General features: G+C 40.9%; 2 protein-coding genes across 7 annotated transcripts in view; one reads left to right on the top strand and one right to left on the bottom strand.

The window, feature by feature from the left end:
• The window catches only part of TUFT1 (tuftelin 1), a 50,125-nt gene that overhangs the window by 13,762 nt on the left and 15,286 nt on the right, over window positions 1-21,077 (top strand). For 2 of the 6 annotated variants that reach the window (XM_061406701.1, XM_061406692.1), the window contains exons 2-5: window positions 11,061-11,135; window positions 11,546-11,647; window positions 18,618-18,704; window positions 19,259-19,348. In XM_061406701.1, the coding sequence (XP_061262685.1) occupies window positions 11,061-11,135; window positions 11,546-11,647; window positions 18,618-18,704; window positions 19,259-19,348 (354 nt within the window). The remainder of the gene's footprint in view (window positions 1-11,060; window positions 11,136-11,545; window positions 11,648-18,617; window positions 18,705-19,258; window positions 19,349-21,077) is intronic. The other 4 variants (XM_061406728.1, XM_061406710.1, XM_061406736.1 and 1 more) reach the window with 2 other exon arrangements.
• On the bottom strand, window positions 14,615-16,286 carry LOC133241364 (calponin-3-like). Its single transcript, XM_061406747.1, has one exon. The coding sequence runs from the start codon at window positions 16,091-16,093 to the stop codon at window positions 15,104-15,106; it is 990 nt and encodes a 329-aa protein (XP_061262731.1). The 5' UTR covers window positions 16,094-16,286; the 3' UTR covers window positions 14,615-15,103.

Raw genomic sequence — 21,077 nt, 5'->3', positions numbered from 1 at the left:
TTCAAAATTTTAATATAGTCCAATTTATCAATTTTTTACAAGAAGGACTTTTTTATGATGTGTTTAAGAAAAATTTTGCCTTTGTCAAGGCCGTAAAAATGTTCTGAAAGATAGAAAGTGAAGTTGCTCAGTTGTGTCCAACTCTTTGTGACCCCATAGACTATAGCCTGCCGTCCATGGGATTTTCCAGGTAAGAATACTGGAGTGGGTTGCCATTTCCTTCTCCAGGAGATCTTCCTGACCCAAGGATCCAACCCAGGTCTCCCTCATTGCAGGCAGACTCTTTATCATCTGAGCCACTAGGGAATCCAAAAAAAATATTCTATAAAAACCCTTATTTTTCTGGGAATTCCCTGATGGTTCAGTGGCTAAGACTCTGCTCTCCCGATACAGGGGGCCTGGGTTTGATCCCTGGTCAGGAAACTAGATCCCATGTTTCACAACTAAGACCCAATGCAGCCAAAAAAAAAAATTAAAAACTTTTATTTTTCTGCTTTCCACATTTACATCTGCAATCCACTCAGAATTAATGCTTATATATAGTATGAAGTAGGAATTAATATGTATTTTCTCCCATAACAAGGCATGTTTATTTTAACCTGTATGCTTATGGAAAATATTTTAAAGAGGAGCATTGTCAAATTTTGAGGAACTGGCATTTTTGTATGTCTGTGTATATTAGTCACTGTGTTCTCACTGAAATGTTGTACTGTCCATCTTACCAGCTAGTAAAGTAAGGCTGAGGGAGAGTAAAATTAATACACACAACAAATGAAAGTCAGAGCTAATGTTTGGGCCAAGGTCTAACTGTTCTAAATGCTGTTCTTTTTCTGCAAAGAAGGTAGAAAATCAGTCTGGGCTTGAGGGATAATGGACCAGGCAACAGACCTGGTGGTGATTTGGGAACTACTTGTTATGTATCATCTCATTCTATGGAAATAAAATATGCTTTCTAAAATAAAAAATAAGTATATGAAAAATAAAATGAAAGAAGTTGATCATATCCTACACTGAAGTTGTGGGTCAGTTAGGCTGAATAAATTAGTCTGATCTATTCATGGAGTATTAGTACTGCTGCTGCTGCTGCTAAGTCGCTTCAATAGTGTCCGACTCTGCATGACCCCATAGACGGCAGCCCACCAGGCCCCACCGTCCCTGGGATTCTCCAGGCAAGAACACTGGAGTGGGTTGCCGTTTCCTCCTCCAATGCTTGAAAGTGAAAGTGAAGTCGCTCAGTCGTGTCCGACTCTTTGCAACCCCATGGACTGCAGCTACCAGGCTCTTCCATCCATGGGATTTACCAGGCAAGAGTACTGGAGTGGATGCTTAATGTGATGAAAATTAATGATGAAATATTAAAGGGGGAAAGCAAGTATATAACTGTATATAGTAGTATGCCTTTCAAAAATGTGCATAGAAAAAATTGTAAGGAATACATTTTAATAGTGGCTATTTTAGAGTAGTAGGATAATAATTACTTATTTCCTTTATTATTTCTTTAATTTTTATCTCTGTAGGTATTTTTTTAACACAGTTGTAGATTCACATGCAGTTAAAAGAAATAATAGAGATCTTTTGCATTTACTTAGCATTTCACTTTGACTTTTCACTTTCATGCATTGGAGAAGGAAATGGCAGCCCACTCCAGCGTTCTTGCCTGGAGAATCCCAGGGACGGGGGAGCCTGGTGGGCTGCTGTCTATGGGGTCGCACAGAGTTGGACACGACTGAAGCGACTTAGCAGCAGCAGCAGCAGCAGCAGCATTCCTCAGTGGTAACATCTTACAAAACCATAATGCACTGTCACAACCAGGATAGTGACATCAATACAGCCAAGATATAGACTGTTTCCATCACTACAAAGATTCTTCAGCTTCCCATTTTAGAGTCACACCCTCTTCCTTTCCACCTCCTTCTTCTCCCTAACTCCCGAACCCCTTTGCCTGTGCTCTGTTTCTGTAATTTTGTCCTTTCAAGACTATTAGATACATGGAATCATATAGTATGTAACCTTTTGTGATTGGCTTCTTTCATTAAGCTTAATTCTTGGGAAATTGATGTTGCATGCGTCAGTAATTAGTTCCTTTTTATTGCTGAATAGTAAGCATTCCATGTTTAATCATTCACTTACTGAAGGGCATCCAGGTTGTTTCTGGTTTTGGGGTATTACAAGTAAAGCTGCTATAAGCATTAGCGTGCAAGTTTTTAAAAAATGTTTATGTATTTTTAAGTGGAGGATAATTGCTTTACAATACTGTGTTGGTTTCTGCCATACATAACATGAATCAGCCATTGGTATACATATGTCCCCTGCCTCTTGAACCTTCCTCGCACCTTCCACCTCAAGTGTGCAATTTTTTGTGTGAATGTAAGTCTACATTTCTTTGTGATAAATGCCCAGGAGTATAATTCCTGGGTCATATGGTGATTGTATGTTTAGTTTTTAAAGAAATTCCAAACTATTTTTCAGAGTGGCTGTGTCACTTTATATTCCCACCAGCAACGTGTGAGTGATCCAGTTTCTCTGCATCCTTGCCAGCATTTGGTGCTGTGGTCTTTGTTTTAGCCATTCTAATAAGTGTGTAATGATATCTCACTGTGGTTTTAATTTGCCTTTCTTTAATGACTAATGATGTTGAACATCTTTTTACATGCTTATTTGCCACCCGTATATTTTCTTCAGTGAAATATCTTTTCATGTCTTTTACCCATGTTCTAACAAAACGTTAGGGAATAAAATCTTTGTATTTATGAGAGATATTAGTTTGTAGTTTTTTGGGTTTTGTTTTCTTTTCAAAATTGTCTTTGGTCTTGGTGCCACAATAAGAATAGCTTTCATAAATGAATTTGAAAGTGTCCTTCCTCTTATTTTCTGGATGAGATTATGTAGAAATAGTATTGGTGCTAATTTTTAAAATACTTCATAGAATTCTCCAGTGGAGTCATCTGGGCCTGGATATTTCTTCTTAGGGAATTTTTTTTTTTTTTTTTGGCTCTGCCACATGGCTTGTGGGATGTCAGTTCCCCAGCCAGGGACTGAACCCAGGCCATGGCAGTGAAAGCCTGGAATCCTAATGACTAGGTCACCATGGAACTCCTCTGAGAATTTTAAAATTATGATTTAAATTTCCTTAATAGTTATAAGGCTATTCATATTACCTATGTCATATTAGATGAAGAACTTCAGTAGTTCATATTTTTTTGAATAATTGATTCGTTTTTCTAAATTGTCAAATTTATGCTCATAGAGTTGTTCATAGTATTACCTTATACTTTTAATACCTCCAAGTTCTGTAGAAATATTGTGTTTCATTCCTGATATTGGTATTTATGTCTCTCTGTTTTCTTCTTTGTCAGTCTTATTTGAAGTTATGAATTTCATTGATCCTTTCAAAGAATAGCTCTTTGTTTCATTGGTTTTTTTCTATTGTTGTTCTGTGTTAAATATTATTTATCCATGCTCTTATTTTTATTAAGACCTTTTCCCTGCTTGCTTTGAGTTTTGTTTTTTTTTTTCCCTAAATTCTTGTAGTGGGAGCTTAAATTATTGATTTGAGACTTTCTTTTCATCTAATACATACATTTAGTGCTATGAATTTCCCTCTCTTTAAAGGGAGTTTCTCTTGCTTTCCCTCTCTAAAGAACTACTTTAGCTATATCCCACAAATGTTGATGTTTTGGTTTTTCATTTTCTTTCAGTTCAGCGATTTTTAAAAATTTCCTTTGACAGTGTCTTTTTGACCCAAAGATTATTTAGAAGTATGTTGTTCAGTTGCCTAGTGTTTGGAAAATTTCCCATTATCCTTCTGCTATTTATTTCTGGTTTGAATCCATTGTGGTCATATAACGTCCTCTGTATGATTTCAGTTCTTTCAAATTTGTTGAGCTTTTTCATAGTCCAGATTATGGTCTGTCTTAGTATGTGTTCCATAGATCCATGAAAACAATGTGTATTCTGCTGCTGTTGGGTGGAGTATTCTGTAAATGTTGATTAGATCTTGCTGGTTGATGGTGTTGTTGAGTTCTTATATATTCTCGCTAATTTCCCCCGCCCCAATTGCTCTGTCAGTTGTTGAGGGATAGGTATTGAAGTCTCTAACTATAATTGTGGATTTGTTCTATTAGGTTTTGTTTCACATATTTTGCAGCTTGGTGTTTGGTGAATATACATTTGGGATTGCTCTGTCTTCTGTGTGGATTACATTACGTAACGTCGTTTTCTATTTATGGTAATTCTCTTTGCTCTGAAGTCTTCTATCTACTTCATCTGATATTAACATAGCACTCCTGCTTTCCTTTGATTAATATTTGCATGATATATCTTTTCCCATTCTTTTACTTCAACCAGTCTATATTTTTATATTTAAAGTATTGAATATGTTTCTTATAGACAGCATGTAATGAGTCATTTTAAAAAATCTATTCTGCCAACCTGCTTTTTATTTTTTGGTTGTGGTTGTACAGCTTACTGGATCTTAGTTTCCCAGTCAGGGGTCTAGGCTGGGGGAAAGTATGGAGTCCTAACCATCGGACCAGCAGGGAATTCCTGCCAATCTGTATTTAAGTGATGTATTTAGACTGTGTACATTTAGTGTAATTATTGGTATGGTAAGCCTGCTATTTTATTTTTGTTTGTTGTTTGTTTTCTTTGTCTTTCAGCCATTATTTCTTTCAGCAAGTTGAGTACTTCTTCAACTTTCTTTCTTGTCTCCAACTGAGATTCTGATGACACAAATAGAGGAGATGACCTCTCAAGGCCCAAATCCAGACTAGTCTGTGCTCTTCCAGTTAAAATGCCATGGCTGAACCCAGGATGTGGCAGTGAAAGCATCAAATCCTAACCATTGGATCATCAGGGAACTCCCGAGACTATGCTTTAATCAAAGTGCATGCCTGTGTACTGCGGAAAAGAGTTAGCAGCCACTTTGGCTATTTTGGGCTTCACTGGTGGTTGAGTTGGTAAAGAATCCGCCTGCAATGCAGGATACCTGGGTTCGATCCCTGGGTTGGGAAAATCCCCTGGAGAAGGGAATGGCTACCCACTCCAGTATTCTGGCCTGGAGAATTCCATGGACTGTATACTCCTTGGGGTCACAAAGTTGGACACAAGTGAGTGACTTTCACTTTCACTTGGCTATTTTGAAATCATTTCTTCTTTTTTTGGTAATGTTCTCTTGACCTAGATGTCGTGGAACACTCACTACGCATTCAGATAAGGCTTACCTTTGTTAGGGGCTGTGGCAGACAGCTGCCCACAAGGAGTTAACAGTTAGAAGATCACATGGCTCTCAAATAAGTGAGAGGCACTTGCCACCAGAGGCCTTGTGAAGCAGAGGGAGCACAGGGAAGAGAGTATGTGTTTCCCGCAGGATGTAGGGAAGTGTCATGGAAGATGTGGCAGTTGAATGCAAACTCTTGAGGGACTCACAGGTGCCCCTGGTGAAAATAAGAAGAAAGAACAGTTAGGCAAAGGAAATTAAGAGAGTGAAGTTACTAAAGTAGGAAAGCATGGGGCATTTTGGACCAGGGGCAGTGAAGACCAGTGACAGCAGAGGCGAATTGACTCAGATTGTAGAGAGCCTTAAAAGCCACACTAAGGGTCTGGGTTTTATTTGATAGGAATTAAGGACTTCCGTGGTGGCTTAGATGGTAAAGCGTCTGTCTACAATGAGGGAGATCCGGGTTTGATCCCTGGGTCAGGAAGATACTCTGGAGAAGGAAATGGCAACCCACTCCAATACTATTGCCTGGGAAATCCCATGGACGGAAGAGCCTGATAGACTACAGTCCATGGGGTTGCAAAGAGTCGGACATGACTGAGCGACTTCACTCACTCACTCACTCAAGTGTTTTTGTAAAAGCTAGCTACATTGCCAGGTTTGGTAAGTCTTAAGGGCCATATGGGAGTGTCTTCAAACTTTCTTGTATTTGGGCTTGTTCCAAGAACTGGGAAGAGGCTAATATTTGAATACTTTCCTCTTATGTGGCTTCCCCAATGGCTCTGCTGGTAAAGAATCTACCTGCAGTACAGCAGACACAAGAGACTTGGGCTCCATCCCTGGGTTAGCAAGGTACCTGGAGAAGGAACTAGCAACCCACTCCAGTATTCTTGTCTGGAGAATCCCATGGACAGAGGAGCCTAGCAGGCTACAGTCCATGGGGTCTCAAGGAGTCAGACATGACTGAGTGACTAAGCATACACTCTTAAGTGGCAGAGAACAACCTCCATATATTTTCAGTTAATCTTAAACAAAAAAGCTAGTAGTTGGATGGTAGTGTTTCCATTTTATAGGGTGAACACAGGGTATCTGATTACAGAGGCTGATTACTTCTCCACCCATTTGTTCTTTCTTGTGGAGGAAGATCTGTTGCCTCCCAGAGAAGCTTCGCCCAGCTTTCTGGGCAGAGTCTATTCTTTCTTCCTCCTGTCACTCCATCAGATATTTGGAAGGTTAGGAGGATTCCTCAAAACTGTTAAGAGTTCAGTTAAGTTCATTTGCTCAGTCATGTCTGACTCTTTGTGACCCCATGAACCACAGCACACCATGCTTCCCTGTCCATCACCAACTCCCAGAATTTACCCAAACTCATGTCCATTGAGTTGGTGATGCCATCTAACCATCTCATCCTCGGTCGTCCCCTTCTCCTCCTGCCCTCAATCTTTCCCAACATCAGGGTCTTTTCAAATGAGTCAGCTCTTTGCATCAGGTGGCCAAAATATTGGAGTTTCAGCTTCAACATCAGTCCTTCCAATGAACACCCAGGACTGATTTCCTTTAGGATGAACTGGGTGGATCTCCTTGCAGTCCAAGGGACTCTCAAGAGTCTTCTCCAACACCACAGTTCAAAAGCATCAATTCTTCGGTGCTCAGCTTTCTTTATAGTCCAACTCTCACATCCATACATGACTAGAGGAAAAACCATAGCCTTGACTAGATGGACCTTTGTTGACAAAGTAGTCTCTGCTTTTTAATATGTTGTCTAGGTTGATCATAACTTTCCTTCCAAGGAGTAAGCGTCTTTTAATTTCATGGCTGCAATCACCATCTGCAGTGATTTTGGAGCCCCAAAAATATAAAGTCAGCCACGGTTTCTACTGTTTCCCCATCTATTTCCCATGAAGTGATGGGACTAGATGCCATGATCTTTGTTTTCTGAATGTTGAGCTTTAAGCCAACTTTTTCACTCTCTTCTTTCACTTTCATCAAGAGGTTCTTTAGTTCTTCACTTTCTGCCGTAACGGTGGTGTCATCTGCATATCTGAGGTTATTGATATTTCTCCTGGCAATCTTGATTCCAGCTTGTGCTTCTTCCAGTCCAGCATTTCTCATGATGTACTCTGCATATAAGTTAAATAAGCAGAGTGACAATATACAGCCTTGACGTACTCCTTTTCCTATTTGGAACCAGTCTGTTGTTCCATGTCCAGTTCTAACTGTTGCTTCCTAACCTGCATATAGGTTTCTCAAGAGGCAAGTCAGGTGGTCTGGTATTCCCATCTCTTTCAGAATTTTCCACAGTTTATTGTGATCCACACAGTCAAAGGCTTTGGCATAGTCAATAAAGCAAAAATAGATGTTTTTCTGGAACTCACTTGCGTTTTCCATGATCCAGTGGATGTTGGCAGTTTGATCTCTGGTTCCTCTGCCTTTTCTCAAACCAGCTTGAATATCAGGAAGTTCACGGTTCACATATTGCTGAAGCCTGACTTGGAGAATTTTGAGCATTACTTTACTAGCGTGTAAAATTAGTGCAATTGTGTGGTAGTTTGAGCATTCTTTGGCATTGCCTTTCTTTGGGATTGGAATGAAAACTGACCTTTTCCAGTCCTGTGGTCACTGCTGAGTTTTCCAAATTTGCTGGCATATTGAGTGCAGCACTTTCACAGCATCATCTTTTAGGATTTGAAATAGCTCAACTGGAATTCCATCACCTCCACTAGCTTTGTAGTGATGCTTTCTAAGGCCCACTTGACTTCACATTCCAGGATGTCTGGCTCTAGGTGAGTGATCACACCATCGTGATTATCTGGATCATGAAGATCTTTTTTGTACAGTTCTTCTGTGTATTCTTGCCACCTCTTCTTAATATCTTCAGCTTCTGTTAGGTCCATACCATTTCTGTCCTTTATTGAGCCCATCTTTACATGAAATATTCCCCTGTTATCTCTAATTTTCTTGAAGAGATCTCTAGTCTTTCCTAGTCTATTGTTTTCCTCTATTTCTTTGCATTGATCACTGAAGAAGGCTTTCTTATCTCTCCTTGCTGTTCTTTGGAACTCTGTATTCAAATGGGTATGCTGCTGCTGCTGCTAAGTCACTTCAGTTATGTCCGACTCTGTGTGACCCCATAGACAGCAGCCCATCAGGCTCCCCCATCCCTGAGATCCTCCAGGCAAGAACACTGGAGTGGGTCGCCATTGCCTTCTCCAATGCGTGAAAGTGAAGAGTGAAAGTGAAGTCGCTCAGTCATGTCTGACTCTTCACAACCCCATGGACTGCAGCCCACCAGGCTCCTCTGTCCATGGGATTTTCCAGGCAAGAGTACTGGAGTGTGGTGCCATTGCCTTCTCCATCAAATGGGTATTTCTTTCCTTTTTTCCTTTGCTTTTCGATTTTCTTCTTTTCACAGCTATTTGTAAGGCCTCCTCAGACAACCATTTTGCTGTTTCTCATTTCTTTTTCTTGGGGATGGTCTTGATCCCTGTCTCCTGTACAATGTCATGAATCTCTGTCCGTAGTTCATCAGGCACTCTGTCTATGAGATCTAGTCCCTTAAATCTTTTTCTCACTTCCACTGTATAATCATAAGGGATTTGATTTAGGTCATACCTGAATGATCTAGTGGTTTTCCCCACTTTCTTCAGATTAAGTCTGAATTTGGCAATAAGGAGTTCATGATCTGAGCCACAGTCAGCTCCTGATCTTATTTTTGCTGAGTGTATAGAGCCTCTCCACCTTTGGTTGCAAAGAATATAATCACTCTGATTTCGGTGTTGACCATCTGGTGATGTCCATGTGTAGCGTCTTCTTTTGTGTTGTTGGAAGAGGGTGTTTGCTATGACCAGTGCATTCTCTTGGCAAAACTCTTATTAGCCTTTGCCCTGCTTCATTCTGTACTCCAAGGCCAAATTTGCCTGTTACCCCAGGTATTTCTTGACTTCCTACTTTTGTATTCCAGTCCCCTATAATGAAAAGGACATCTTTTTTGGGTGTTAGTTCTAAAAGGTCTTGTAAGTCTTCATAGAACCATTCAACTTCAGCTTCTTCAGCATTACTGATCGGGGCATAGACTTGGATTACCGTGTTATTGAATGGTTTGCCTTGGAAATGAACAGAGATCATTCTGTCGTTTTTGAGATTGCATCCAAGTACTGCATTTTGGACTCTTTTTTGACTATGATGGCTACTCCATTTCTTCTAAGGGATTCCTGCCCACAGTAGTAGATATAAGGGTCATCTGAGTTAAATTCACCCTTTCCAGTCCAACTTAGTTTGCTGATTCCTAGAATTTCGATGTTCACTCTTGCCATCTCCTGTTTGACCACTTCCATATTGCCTTGATTCATGGACCTGACATTCCAGGTTCCTATGCAATATTGCTCTTTACAGCATCGGACCTTGCTTCTATCACCAGTCACATCCACAACTGGGTATTGTTTTTGCTTTGGCTCTATCCCTTCCTTCTTTCTGGAGTTATTTCTCCACTGATCTCCAGTAGCATATTGGGCTCCTACTGACCTGGGGAGTTCCTCTTTCAGTATCCTATCATTTTGCCTTTTCATACTGTTCATGGGGTTCTCAAGGCAAGAATACTGAAGTGGTTTGCCATTCCCTTCTCCAGTGGACCACAGTCTGTCAGACCTCTCCACCATGACCCGTCTATCTTGGGTGGCCCCACACAGCATGGCTTAGTTTCCTTGAATTTGACAAACTGTGGTCCGTGTGATCAGATTGGCTAGTTGTCTGTGATTGTGGTTTCAGTCTGTCTGCCCTCTGATGCGCTCTCTCAGCGCCTACCGTCTTACTGGGGTTTCTCTTACCTTGGACGTGGGGTGTCTCTTCACAGCTGCTCCAGCAAAGCGCCGCTGCTGCTCCATTCTTTCTTCCTCCTGTCGCTCCATCAGATATTTGAAAGGTTAGGAGGATTCCTCAAAACTGTTAAGAGTAAGATGATATTTATACTTCTGGACCTCATGGCGGGGTATGACCAGATGACCTGAAAGTCACTTTTGTCTTGGCTAGTTCAGCACCCATCTTCCCATCATTAGCTGCGAGAGGCATGTACTCCTCTTTATGCTGTTATAATATCAAATATGGAAGGAGCCTTAGAGATACTTAGTTCAACCCTTATTTTTCTAGTGAGATACACGGATCCAGAGTTGCTAAGCCTCTTGTCTACCTGTACGTGTTACACGGGTTACTGGCAGGGTTTGGTGCATTCTGCCTTGCTGATCCTCTCTCAATGTTGTTATCTCCCCAGATCTCCAGCCCACCACTTTTCCCTCTTCTTGCATGTTTTCCCCCTCAGGTTTTCTATTTTCCTCACAATGAAAAGAAGGTTTTTAAACCTTCTTTAAGTTACGAAAGAACACCTGCTTCTTCCTTTGAAATTAGGCTGATCTACTGTATCGCCTGCTTTCTTCTGGATAATTTCTGTGTGGCTCATAGAAATAGGGGTTTGGATTCAGGTACCTTCCTATGATTTGGTTCAGGAAAGATATCCTAGTCTTGTAAAGGGAATCAGTAACTTCCTGGGTGGATGTCAGGTGCAGAAGTTCTGAACTGGGGATGACCAATCCAGGGATGCCTTCTGAACAGTGGGGAAAGGAGAACGCACACAATGTGCTGTGTGAAGAACACTGTCAGAGTCCCTGGAGACATCCTCATCACCCAAGAGTGAACTGACCTTGGGCAAGCTGATGTACCTCTCTGACCTCAGCTTTTCTTGTCTATGAAATGGCAATAATAAAACCCACTCTACAGGACTGGCAAAAGTGCATGTGTACTGATAGTAGACTGTAAAGTGAGAGATTATTGTTGCTGTGATTGTCATTATTAGGGCAGCGTGGACGTGCTCAGGCTGACTCTCCAGAGTGAACTGACAGGAGATGAACTTGAACGCATAGCCCAGAAGGTATCGAGATGGCTGGTGGAGCGAGGCCTCCTCGTCTCTGCCAGTTCTCCTTCCTTGCTGCTGACTCCTCAGCCCAGTGCTGGCTGGAACCATCTCCTCTGCTGCCTGGGAGCATCTCCTTTCAGACAAAGCCAGCCGACCTCAGCATCGTGCCTTGCTTTGGGGATGTAGAGGCCCCCATTACAATTAAAACTAACCTGCAATTTCAACTAATTCTCCCATCCTGTGTTCTTGCTGCTGCTGCATTCATACTGTGGCTTCAGGTTGAGGTTCTGAAATGAATTTTTGCAGGGAAACATTGGACTAACCCTTCAAGTCTTTTGAGCAGCAGTTCTGCATTGGTTGAGGGGCAGAAGTTCAGTGCTGGTCGTATGGTTTCTGATCCACTTTTCTTTCCCTCTCTCTGGCAGGCGGGCAGGAAGACCTATGCCATGGTGTCCAGCCGCTCAACTAGTCATTCTCTGGCCTCAGAACTGGTGGAGTCCAATGATGGACACGAAGAGATCATTAAGGTAGGCTTAGTTCACTTTCATGGTTTCTCCCTCCTCTCTTTCTCCCTGCAGACACAGGAGAGGAAATGGCTGCCTTCACCAAAGGGCCTTGTGGTTTGACTGGGAAGAACCAGATCTGTGATACTAGTTCTTGGCTGTCTGTCTCCTGGAAAGATCTTAATTAACACCAGGAGATCACAATCAGGCTATGGTGGCTCTAGTGCCACCTGGCACTTGGCAGGGGAATGGATGAGATGGCCTTTCCAGGTGCTTATCTACTGTCTGTATTCATGTCAGCTGCTGAAAACTGTGGAGACAGGTAAAAAGTGTGTTTACGGAACTTTTTTTTTTTTAATTGAAATAATCTTTGTTTAATTAAGGCAATTAAAACAATTTAAAAAAATTAAAAGTTTCTTTTCTAAAAACAACTTTTTGAGATGTAGTTCACATACCATACAATTAACTCAGTTAAAGTGTACAATTCAGTAGTTTTTGATATATTCATAGAGTTGTGCAGCCATCACTACTACTAATTTCAGAACTTTTTCAGTCACTCCTTCTAGCCCCTGGTGATCACCACAGTTCTATCAGTACCTTCTGTCTCTATGGATTTGTCCTTTCTAGACATTTTATATGGAGAAGGAAATGGCAACCCACTCCAGTGTTCTTGCCTGGAGAATCCCATGGATGGAGAAGCCTGGTGGGCTGCAGTCAATGGGGTTGCACAGAGTCGGACACAGCTGAAGTGACTTAGCAGCAGCAGACATTTCATATGGGCTTCCCTGGTGGCTCAGAGGTTAAAGCATCTGCCTGCAATATGGGAGACCTGGGTTCAATCCCTGGGTCGGAAAGATCCGCTGGAGAAGGAAATGGCAACCCACTCCAGTATTCTTGCCTGGAGAATCGCATGGACGGAGGAGCCTGGTGGGCTACAGTCCATGGGGTTGCAAAGAGTCGGACACAACTGAGTGACTTCACTTCACTTCACTTCAGACATTTTATATAAATGGACTCATGTGGCCTTTTGTGTCTGGCTTCTTTCATTTAGCAGAGTATTTTCAGGGATCAGCCATATTGTAACATACATCAGTACTCACTGCTTTTAATGGCTGAATCATATTCCCTTGAATGAATATATTATATTTTGTTACCCATTCATCAATTGATGGGCATTTGGGTTGTTTCTACTCTCTTGCTTTTATGAATGATGCTGCTTTGAATATTCATGTACAAGTTTTTAGGTGAACATGTGTTTTCAATTCTCTTGGTATATACCTAGCAGTAGTGAAATTGCTAGGTCATATGGTAATTCTATATTTATATTTAATCTTTTGAGAAACTACCAGACATTTTTCCAAAGCATTTGCTCTATTTTGTATTCCCACCAGTTATATATGTGGGTTTCAATTTCTGTATATCCTCATTAACACTTGTTATTATCCATTTTTTTTGATTATTGCCATCCTAGTGGATGTGAAGTGGTGTCCTATGGTGGTTTTAATTTGCATTTCCCTAATGACATCTTTTCATATGCTTATTGCCTGTTTGTATATCTTCGTTGGAAAAATATTTGTTCAAATCCTTTGCTCTTTAAAAATCCAATTGTGCTTTAATTGTTACAGTGTAAGTGTTCTTTTATATATTCCAGATAGTAAGTGCTTATCAGATAAATGTTCTGGAAAAAATTTTTAATTTTTTCCCAATCTGTGTGGTTTTTTTTTTTTTTTTCTTTCTTGATGATGTCCTTTGAAACAAAAATTTTTAATTTGTTGAAATCCAATTTATATATATTTTTTCTTTTGTTACTGTGCTTTTTTTTTAAATTATTTTATTGAAGTATATATAGTTGATTGACAGTGTTTTGTTAATTTCTAGCATACAGCATGATCTTTTTAATTTTTCCTCCCTTTTCGTAAAGGACAGAGCAGAGAAGTATTTGATCCCTTTATGTATGTATGTATCCATGTATATATGCATTTGTGTACTTATGTGTTTATTTTATTATTCTTGTGCCACCTAATCACTTTTTGGCTTTTCTTGGAGCTTTCATGCGTAACCCTCTTTAGCTGGAAGCTAATAACGTCCAGCAAGTCATTTCCAGCAACATTAAAAAAAAAATCCAGTAAGCATGCAAGAGTCTGATGCTACTTGCAGCAAGTAACTATTTCTCTGTTAATTACGTTGTTCTAATCTTTTTTTTTTAATTTTTTTAAATTTAATTTTATTTTTAAAACTTTACATAATTGTATTAGTTTTGCCAAATATCAAAATGAATCCGCCACAGGTATACATGTGTTCCCCATCCTGAACCCTCCTCCCTCCTCCCTCCCCATACCATCCCTCTGGGTCGTCCCAGTGCACTAGCCCCAAGCATCCAGTATCGTGCATTGAACCTGGACTGGCATCTCGTTTCATACATGATATTTTACATGTTTCAATGCCATTCTCCCAAATCTTCCCACCCTCTCCCTCTCCCACAGAGTCCATAAGACTGTTCTATACATCAGTCTCTTTTGCTGTCTCGTACACAGGGTTATTGTTACCATCTTTCTAAATTCCATATATATGCGTTAGTATACTGTATTGGTGTTTTTCCTTCTGGCTTACTTCACTCTGTATAATAGGCTCCAGTTTCATCCACCTCATTAGAACTGATTCAAATGTATTCTTTTTAATGGCTGAGTAATACTCCATTTTGTATATGTACTATAGCTTTCTTATCCATTCATCTGCCGATGGACATCTAGGTTGCTTCCATGTCCTGGCTATTATAAACAGTGCTGCGATGAACATTGTTACTGTGCTTTTGGTATTGTATCTAAGAAGACTTTGCCTAACCAAAGGTCACAAAGACTTATCCCCATACTTTTTCAGAGAGTTATAGTTTTAGCTCTTATGCATAGGTCTATGATCCATTTGGGTTAATTTTTGTGTATGATGTGACTTCATTTTTTTTTTTTTTTGCACACTGATCAGGACTTTATTTAAAAATTAGCAAACAATACTGTAGAAACATTGATATGTAAATTTCTAAAACGCTGCATCTTAAATTTAGTTGGCAAAGACCACATTTAGCTATAAGCATGTTTAGTCTTCCATGTAGAAACAAGATACTAAACTGTAAAAAAAAAAGGCTTCCTATTGTTTGAAAATACCAGTTTAAGTAGAGGACTGTAAAAATGCATAGATTTTTAATGAAAGAATTGACTGTACAAGAGTACTCCCCTTTCACAGTATTCCTTTTTACTTCATATGTGAGTTATTGGTTATGCTGTAGGATTTAACTGCCACAGCACTAAAAGGCAACTATTTAGGGAAGAGGCAGAAAAAGGAAAAAGGAATGTATGTAAGGCAATAGTTCCTTTAGGTACAATAAGCATGATAGTGTTTTAGGAAGACAAGATAAAAATTACTCAAGGCTAGCTTGGTTCTCACTGAATAAAAACAATGGGCTAAATACTGAGCTCCTCTGTGAATCTAATAATCAATGCCTTGGTCACCATACTGGTAATCTCTGGGGTAGTCATCTTGGTACTCGCCATGATATTCATCGGGGTATTCTGCCTGATAATCACTATCACTGATTTCTGACCCATTGGTTCCTGTTCCTTGGCTTCCGTTGTGAATGACAGGTTCTGTGGGAGCAGCACAGTATTTGGGATCATACACTTGCCGCCCAAGCCCATACACACTCATTCCTTTCTGGGAAGCGACTTTGTTGGTACCCATCTGTAGGGAAATCGTCGAGTTGTCCACGGGTTGTAATGTTAGCTTCTGATCGTAGATGTCTCTTCGGGTACCCGGTGCTAACATTCCCGCCTGGCTGGCTCCTTTGTTGGTGCCCATTTGCAGGCTAATTGTGATCTGATCAAAAGGTTTGTCAGTTTGCATTTTGGGATCATAAAGGTGCCTCCTCGTCCCATAGGCTGTCATACCTGCTTGGCTGGCGCATTTGTTGGTTCCCATCTGCAAACCAATTACACTCTGGCCAGCTTTTAATTTTCCTTCATCAAAACGTCTTGTTTGTTTTTCTGCATACTTAACTCCAATGTCAATGGTTGTATGGAATCCTTTTGTTTTGGCCAGACCTGCTAGGGCCACCAACGTAGTCTGAACCTGGGTCATGTTTCCATTCTCAAAAAGATCATTTGCTTCAAATATGTCATGTGGCTTCATGCCATAAGCCTGAATAGCTTTAATAAAGTTGCCGATATTCTCCAACTGAGGCCAGTTTAATGAGGACTCATTGACCTTCTTCACTGAGCCTGGCTGTAGCTTGTTTATGAGTTCGCAGAGGATAATGCCGTCTTTCAAGCCCAGCTGGAAGTTGGCGCCAATGCTCATGCCTGTCACCTCTTCTATCCAATTGCGGAGATCTTCTTCTGCCTGATGATCATACTTGGAAGCAATCTTGTTCTTGACCTCGGCCGAAAGCCCATAGGAAGGGCCCTTGTTGAAGTGGGTCATGATGATTCGCGCGGCGGGAAGAGGTTGAGTTCGGGTCCGGGGGTTTCTTGCACTCGGTTTCCCCGCTCCTGACCCCGAAGAGTGGCCGCACTACAAGATGCTCGGAGCTCGCTCTCCTGGGCGGCGCAGGAGTCGCCGGGAAGCGGCGGCGGGACGCGGGCGGTGCCTCTGCTACTCGGTCGAACGAGGTCCCCCAGACGCTCCCGCTCGGCTCTGGAGTCCCGGACGAACTCAACTTCATTTTTTTGCACATGATGTCTGTTTTTACCAGCCTCGGTTGTTGAAAAGACTGTTACTTGGCACACTTGTCAAAAATCAGTTGACAAAAATCAAAGTATGTAATTATTACTTCTGGACATTTTGTATACCATTGATCTATGTGTTTATCCTATATCAGCCCCATGCTGTCTTGACTTCTGTAGCTTTGTAGTAATTTCCATATGAATTTTAGGATTAGTTTGTCAGTTTCTGCAAAGAAACCAGCTTGGATCTTCATAAGAATTGTGTTGAATTTGTAGTTCAGTTTGGGGAGTATTGCCATCTTAGCAATATTAAGTTTTCTAATCCATGAAAATAGGATGTTTGTTCACTTTTTAAGGTCTTCTCTTATTTCCTGTTCTGTAATTTCTTGCCTCTGTTATGTTCTATAATTTTAAGAATGCAGGTTTTGAACTTTGTTAAATTTATTTCTAGATTTTTTTCTTTTGGATTGTTCATTGCTATTAATAGTGTATAGAAATATAACTTTTTTTCATATATTGTACTTCTATCCTACAACCTTGCTGAATTCATTTATTTGTTCTAACAGTTTCTTATTGAATTCCTTAGGTTATTCTGTATGCAAGATCTTGTTATTTATGAATAGTTTTACCCTATCCAACCTGTATACTTTTCAATTAATTTTTTTTATTCAAAGTCATTACATGGCCTTTACGTGGCCATTACATTACCACCCCCTAATTCTATTAATATAATCATTGTTAACATTTTATTGTGTATCCTCTCAGACATTTTCCTATACGTTTGTATTTTTAAAAAATTGTATTGTATATTTATACTACAATTTGCTTGCCTCCCTTTAATGGTAGTTTATAATATCTTCTGTATCCATAAATGACTTCATAGTATTCTATTATACACATACCCTATAATTTCTTTAATCCCCTATTGTTGAACATTTTGTCTATTTCTACTTTTTGCAGCCATAAATGATATTTTGTCAAGTATATATATTACTAACTTGTGTATGTTTTATAGTATAAATAATAAAGAAATATTTTCTCAGTTGTAAAAAAGTCAAGCATGGTGTACAGAGAAAAATGTGTAAATCCCCTTTACAATTCCCTTTTCATGAGTTTACATGTATATATGTAAGTATCTATACTAGTTTTTAGCTCAATTTATTTCATTAGGATAAATTTCCAGAAATAGCTTTGGTAGGTCAAAGAGTAAATATAGTTTTAAGTCTTCTGATCAGAACCACCAAATTACCACCCAGAAAGGTGGTGACAATTTACCCTCCCACCAGCAGTGTAAGGGTCGGACACGTCTGAGCCACTGAACTGAACAGCAGTGTATGAGGCTACCTGTGTGGAGTTAATTTAACTGGAGGTTTCTTTTCTTTTTCTAAAATTTTTATTGAAGTATAGCTGATTTACAATGATGTGTTAGTTTCAGCAAAGTGATTCAGTTACAGATATCTTTTTCAGATTCTTTTCCCTTATAGATTATTACAAAATATTGAGCATGGCTCCCTGTGCTGTATCGTAGGTCCTTGTTGTTTATCTATTTTATATACACTAGTGTGTATATGTTAATCCCAACCTCCTAGTTTATCCTTCCCCCCTTCTCCTTTGCTAACCATCAGTTTGTTTTCTGTCTGCAGGTCAATTTCTATATTGTATATAAATTCATTTGTATCATTTTATTTTTCTAATTTTCACCTGTAAGTGATCTCATGTGATATTTTTCTGGCTTACTGCACTTAGTATGATAATCTCTGGGTTCATCCATGTTGTTGCAAATGGCATTACTTCATTCTTTTTTATGACTGAGTCATATTTTAGTGTGTGTGTGTATGTACCTACCACCTCCTTTTCCCCCCAGTTTTTGTGTATTTATTTAGTTTTGGCTGTGCTGGGTCTTTGTTGCTACTTGGGCTTTTCTGTAGTCGTGGCAGGCAGGGGCCACTCTCTAGCTGCGGTGCGTGGGATTCTCACTGTGGTGTCTTCTCTTGTCGTGGAGCACAGGCTCTAGTATGTGAGGGCTTCAGTAGTTGTGGCACGTGGGCTCTAGGGCACAGGCTCAGTAGTTGTGGCACATGAGCTTAGTTGCTCCATGGCATGTGGGATCGTCCCAGATCAGGAATTAAACCTGTGTCTCCTGAATTAGCAGGCAGATTCTTTACCACTGAGCCACCAGGGAAGCCCCTGTACCACATCTTCTGTATCTGTTCATCTGTCAATGGACATTTAGGTTACTTCCACTGGAGATTTCTTAATTAGTGTTGTTTTCCTTATTTCAGGTGTACTTGAAGGGGAGGTCTGGAGATAAGATGATCCATGAGAAGAATATTAACCAGCTGAAGAGTGAGGTCCAGTATATCCAGGAGGTGGGCACCCCTTCCCTTTGTGGAAATGACCAAAGTCGTTTCTCTAAACCTCACATTTTTTGGCTCCCTTCTTTCATAGGTTCTGATTTTCTCCCTTCTGCTTCCTTCATATCTCCAAAGTGCCACCATGCCCCCTCATGTGTTAATATCATTTCTGACCCTTCCATTAATCAATAAATACTTATTAAGCACCATACACCTAGCGCTGTCCCCCAGTCATCCTATCTAAAGTGCCAGCCTTGCTTCCTCACTTTTCTTAAGCCTTAACCTGTCTCGTATTTCTTCTTGGCACTTGTGGCCGTAACATATCACATTGGGTTGTGTGTCTCCCCAACTGGAAAGTTAAATACACCAAGACAGGATTTTTTTATTATTTTGTTGCTTCTGTAGGAGAGACTGGACTCCAGCCCCACTTGAGTAGAGTCTCTGCTTTCCCAGCCAGCCCTGAGAACAGTACTTGACTCATCAGAGTATGGGCTGGGAAAGGGCGCAGAGGTGGGTGAGTTGTTGTGCTCTCTTTCCCGAAGCTAAAGCCCCTTGCCCTCTCCTCCCAGGCCAGGAACTGCTTGCAGAAGCTCCGGGAGGATATAAGTAGCAAACTTGACAGAGATCCAGGAGATTCTGTCCATAAACAGGAGATACAGGTAATAAGAAATGGTCCACAGTCGGGTCCAAACTGAGGAGGTGGAGTTGTGCCATTTACCAGTCACCCATTGGTTACCAAATCTAATGCCAGTACTGGGAAAGTTGAGAATACAGGTGATGCTGGCTTCTCTGAGCATTCACACCTTGTTAGGGCTCTCCAGAAGATAGACACTTGTATTCACACATGTCAGCCTATATATAAGCATACCTGTCCCTAAAATATGTACAAAAGAAATTGAATTTATATCAATAAAATTATCATTCAATTAATGGCAAGCCATCTTGTCCCTTCCCCCTATAAATCCAAACTTCTTGTAAGTTGATCTTGCTTAATTTGGCGATGCTTGTGGTATAAATTGGAAGTCTTGGTCCTGGCCTGTTACTGTGTGTGTCTAGAGCTATCTCTACCCTAGCACAGGAAGCTTCTCCAGGTGAGAGTTCATTCTCGCACCCTCGTCTCTGTGCCCACACCCCAGTCCAGGGTCTGGGATGCACAAAGTGAAAACAGCTCAGTCATGTCTGACTCTTTGCAACCCCATGGCCTGTACAGTCCATGGAATTCTCCAGCCCAGAATACTGGAGCGGGTAGCTGTTCCCTTCTCGAGGGGATCTTCCCAACCCAGGGATCGAACCCACGTCTCCCACATTGCAGGCGGATTCTTTGCCAGCTGAGCCACCAGGGATGCACAAGGTCATCAGTAAATGTTTGTTGGACCACACTGATTGGAGAATCCTTCTTGGCATGGATGATCCTGGGATCCTGCTTTTTAGTCCTTCAAAAATTTGAGGATAGAAATATCCCCAGGAGAGCAGAACTGTCTCTTCCATGAGTTCACCCTCATCCTCTCTTAGATTCCGGGCAGTGTCTCCTTCGTCTGCTTTCAGTTTGGGTGGGGTGGTTCTTCTCCAGTAGCCCCTGCCTTCGTTCTCCTAAGGGGAACAAGTGACCTAGAGCCAGCACAGTTACCCTTCACCTTGGGCACGTGCCAGGCTCGTGTGGTGGACACCCCCTAATTCACTTTGCTTTGGCTCCAGGTAAGACTTTCACTGCCTGAGCTCACATCTGGCTGGTGGGAGGTGCTTTGTTTTGTGATTGAAGAGCCTAATGTGCGCAGAGCCCAGAAGTCCAGGGCCCTTGTTTATATAAACCAGCAGTCATATGATGACTAATTAGGCTTTGGGTTGGAAAGAATGGCAGCAAACTCCGCTTCCCCGTTTGATTTATGTTTTGTCAAACCTTGTCTGGATCCCCGAGGGGCAAGGGAAACTCTGTTTATGGCAGGCAGCTGCTTGTGTTTCCTGGGCTTCGGGGAATGGGCCGGCACATTTTCCAGTCTGCTGAAAGGTTTTAGCCTGGGGTTTCCTTCCTCCTCCTGATGAGGCTCAGGTATTTTCTCTCAAGGCTGTGCGTGTTTCTCCACTCCCTCTTTTCTCCATTTTCCTACAGAGCACTAGACGTCTTTTCTTTTCTTTCCTCCCTTCTTTTTCTTTCCCTCTTCCTCTCCCCCCACTCCTCCTTTTCCCTTTTAATCTTTCTAAGATTTGAACTCTTAGAAAAATAATATTTCAAGATATCACGTAATATGGTTTATATGGAATCTTTAAAAAGTGATACAAATAAACTTATATACAAAATAGAAATAGACCCACAGACATATAGAACAAACTTATGGTTACAAAAGGGGAAAGGAGAGGAGGGATACATTAGAAGTTTGGGATTACACACAT

Source organism: Bos javanicus, chromosome 3 (genome assembly GCF_032452875.1).
Source record: "Bos javanicus breed banteng chromosome 3, ARS-OSU_banteng_1.0, whole genome shotgun sequence".
In the NCBI taxonomy this organism is placed as follows: Eukaryota; Metazoa; Chordata; class Mammalia; order Artiodactyla; family Bovidae; genus Bos; species Bos javanicus.
Note: the sequence above shows the minus strand (reverse complement) of the source record. Positions and strands in the feature narration are given on the sequence as shown.

Bases quoted from the DNA above. Each gene is read 5' to 3' on its own strand.
- LOC133241364 (XM_061406747.1), bottom strand. From the start codon at position 16,093: ATGACCCACTTCAACAAGGGCCCTTCCTATGGGCTTTCGGCCGAGGTC.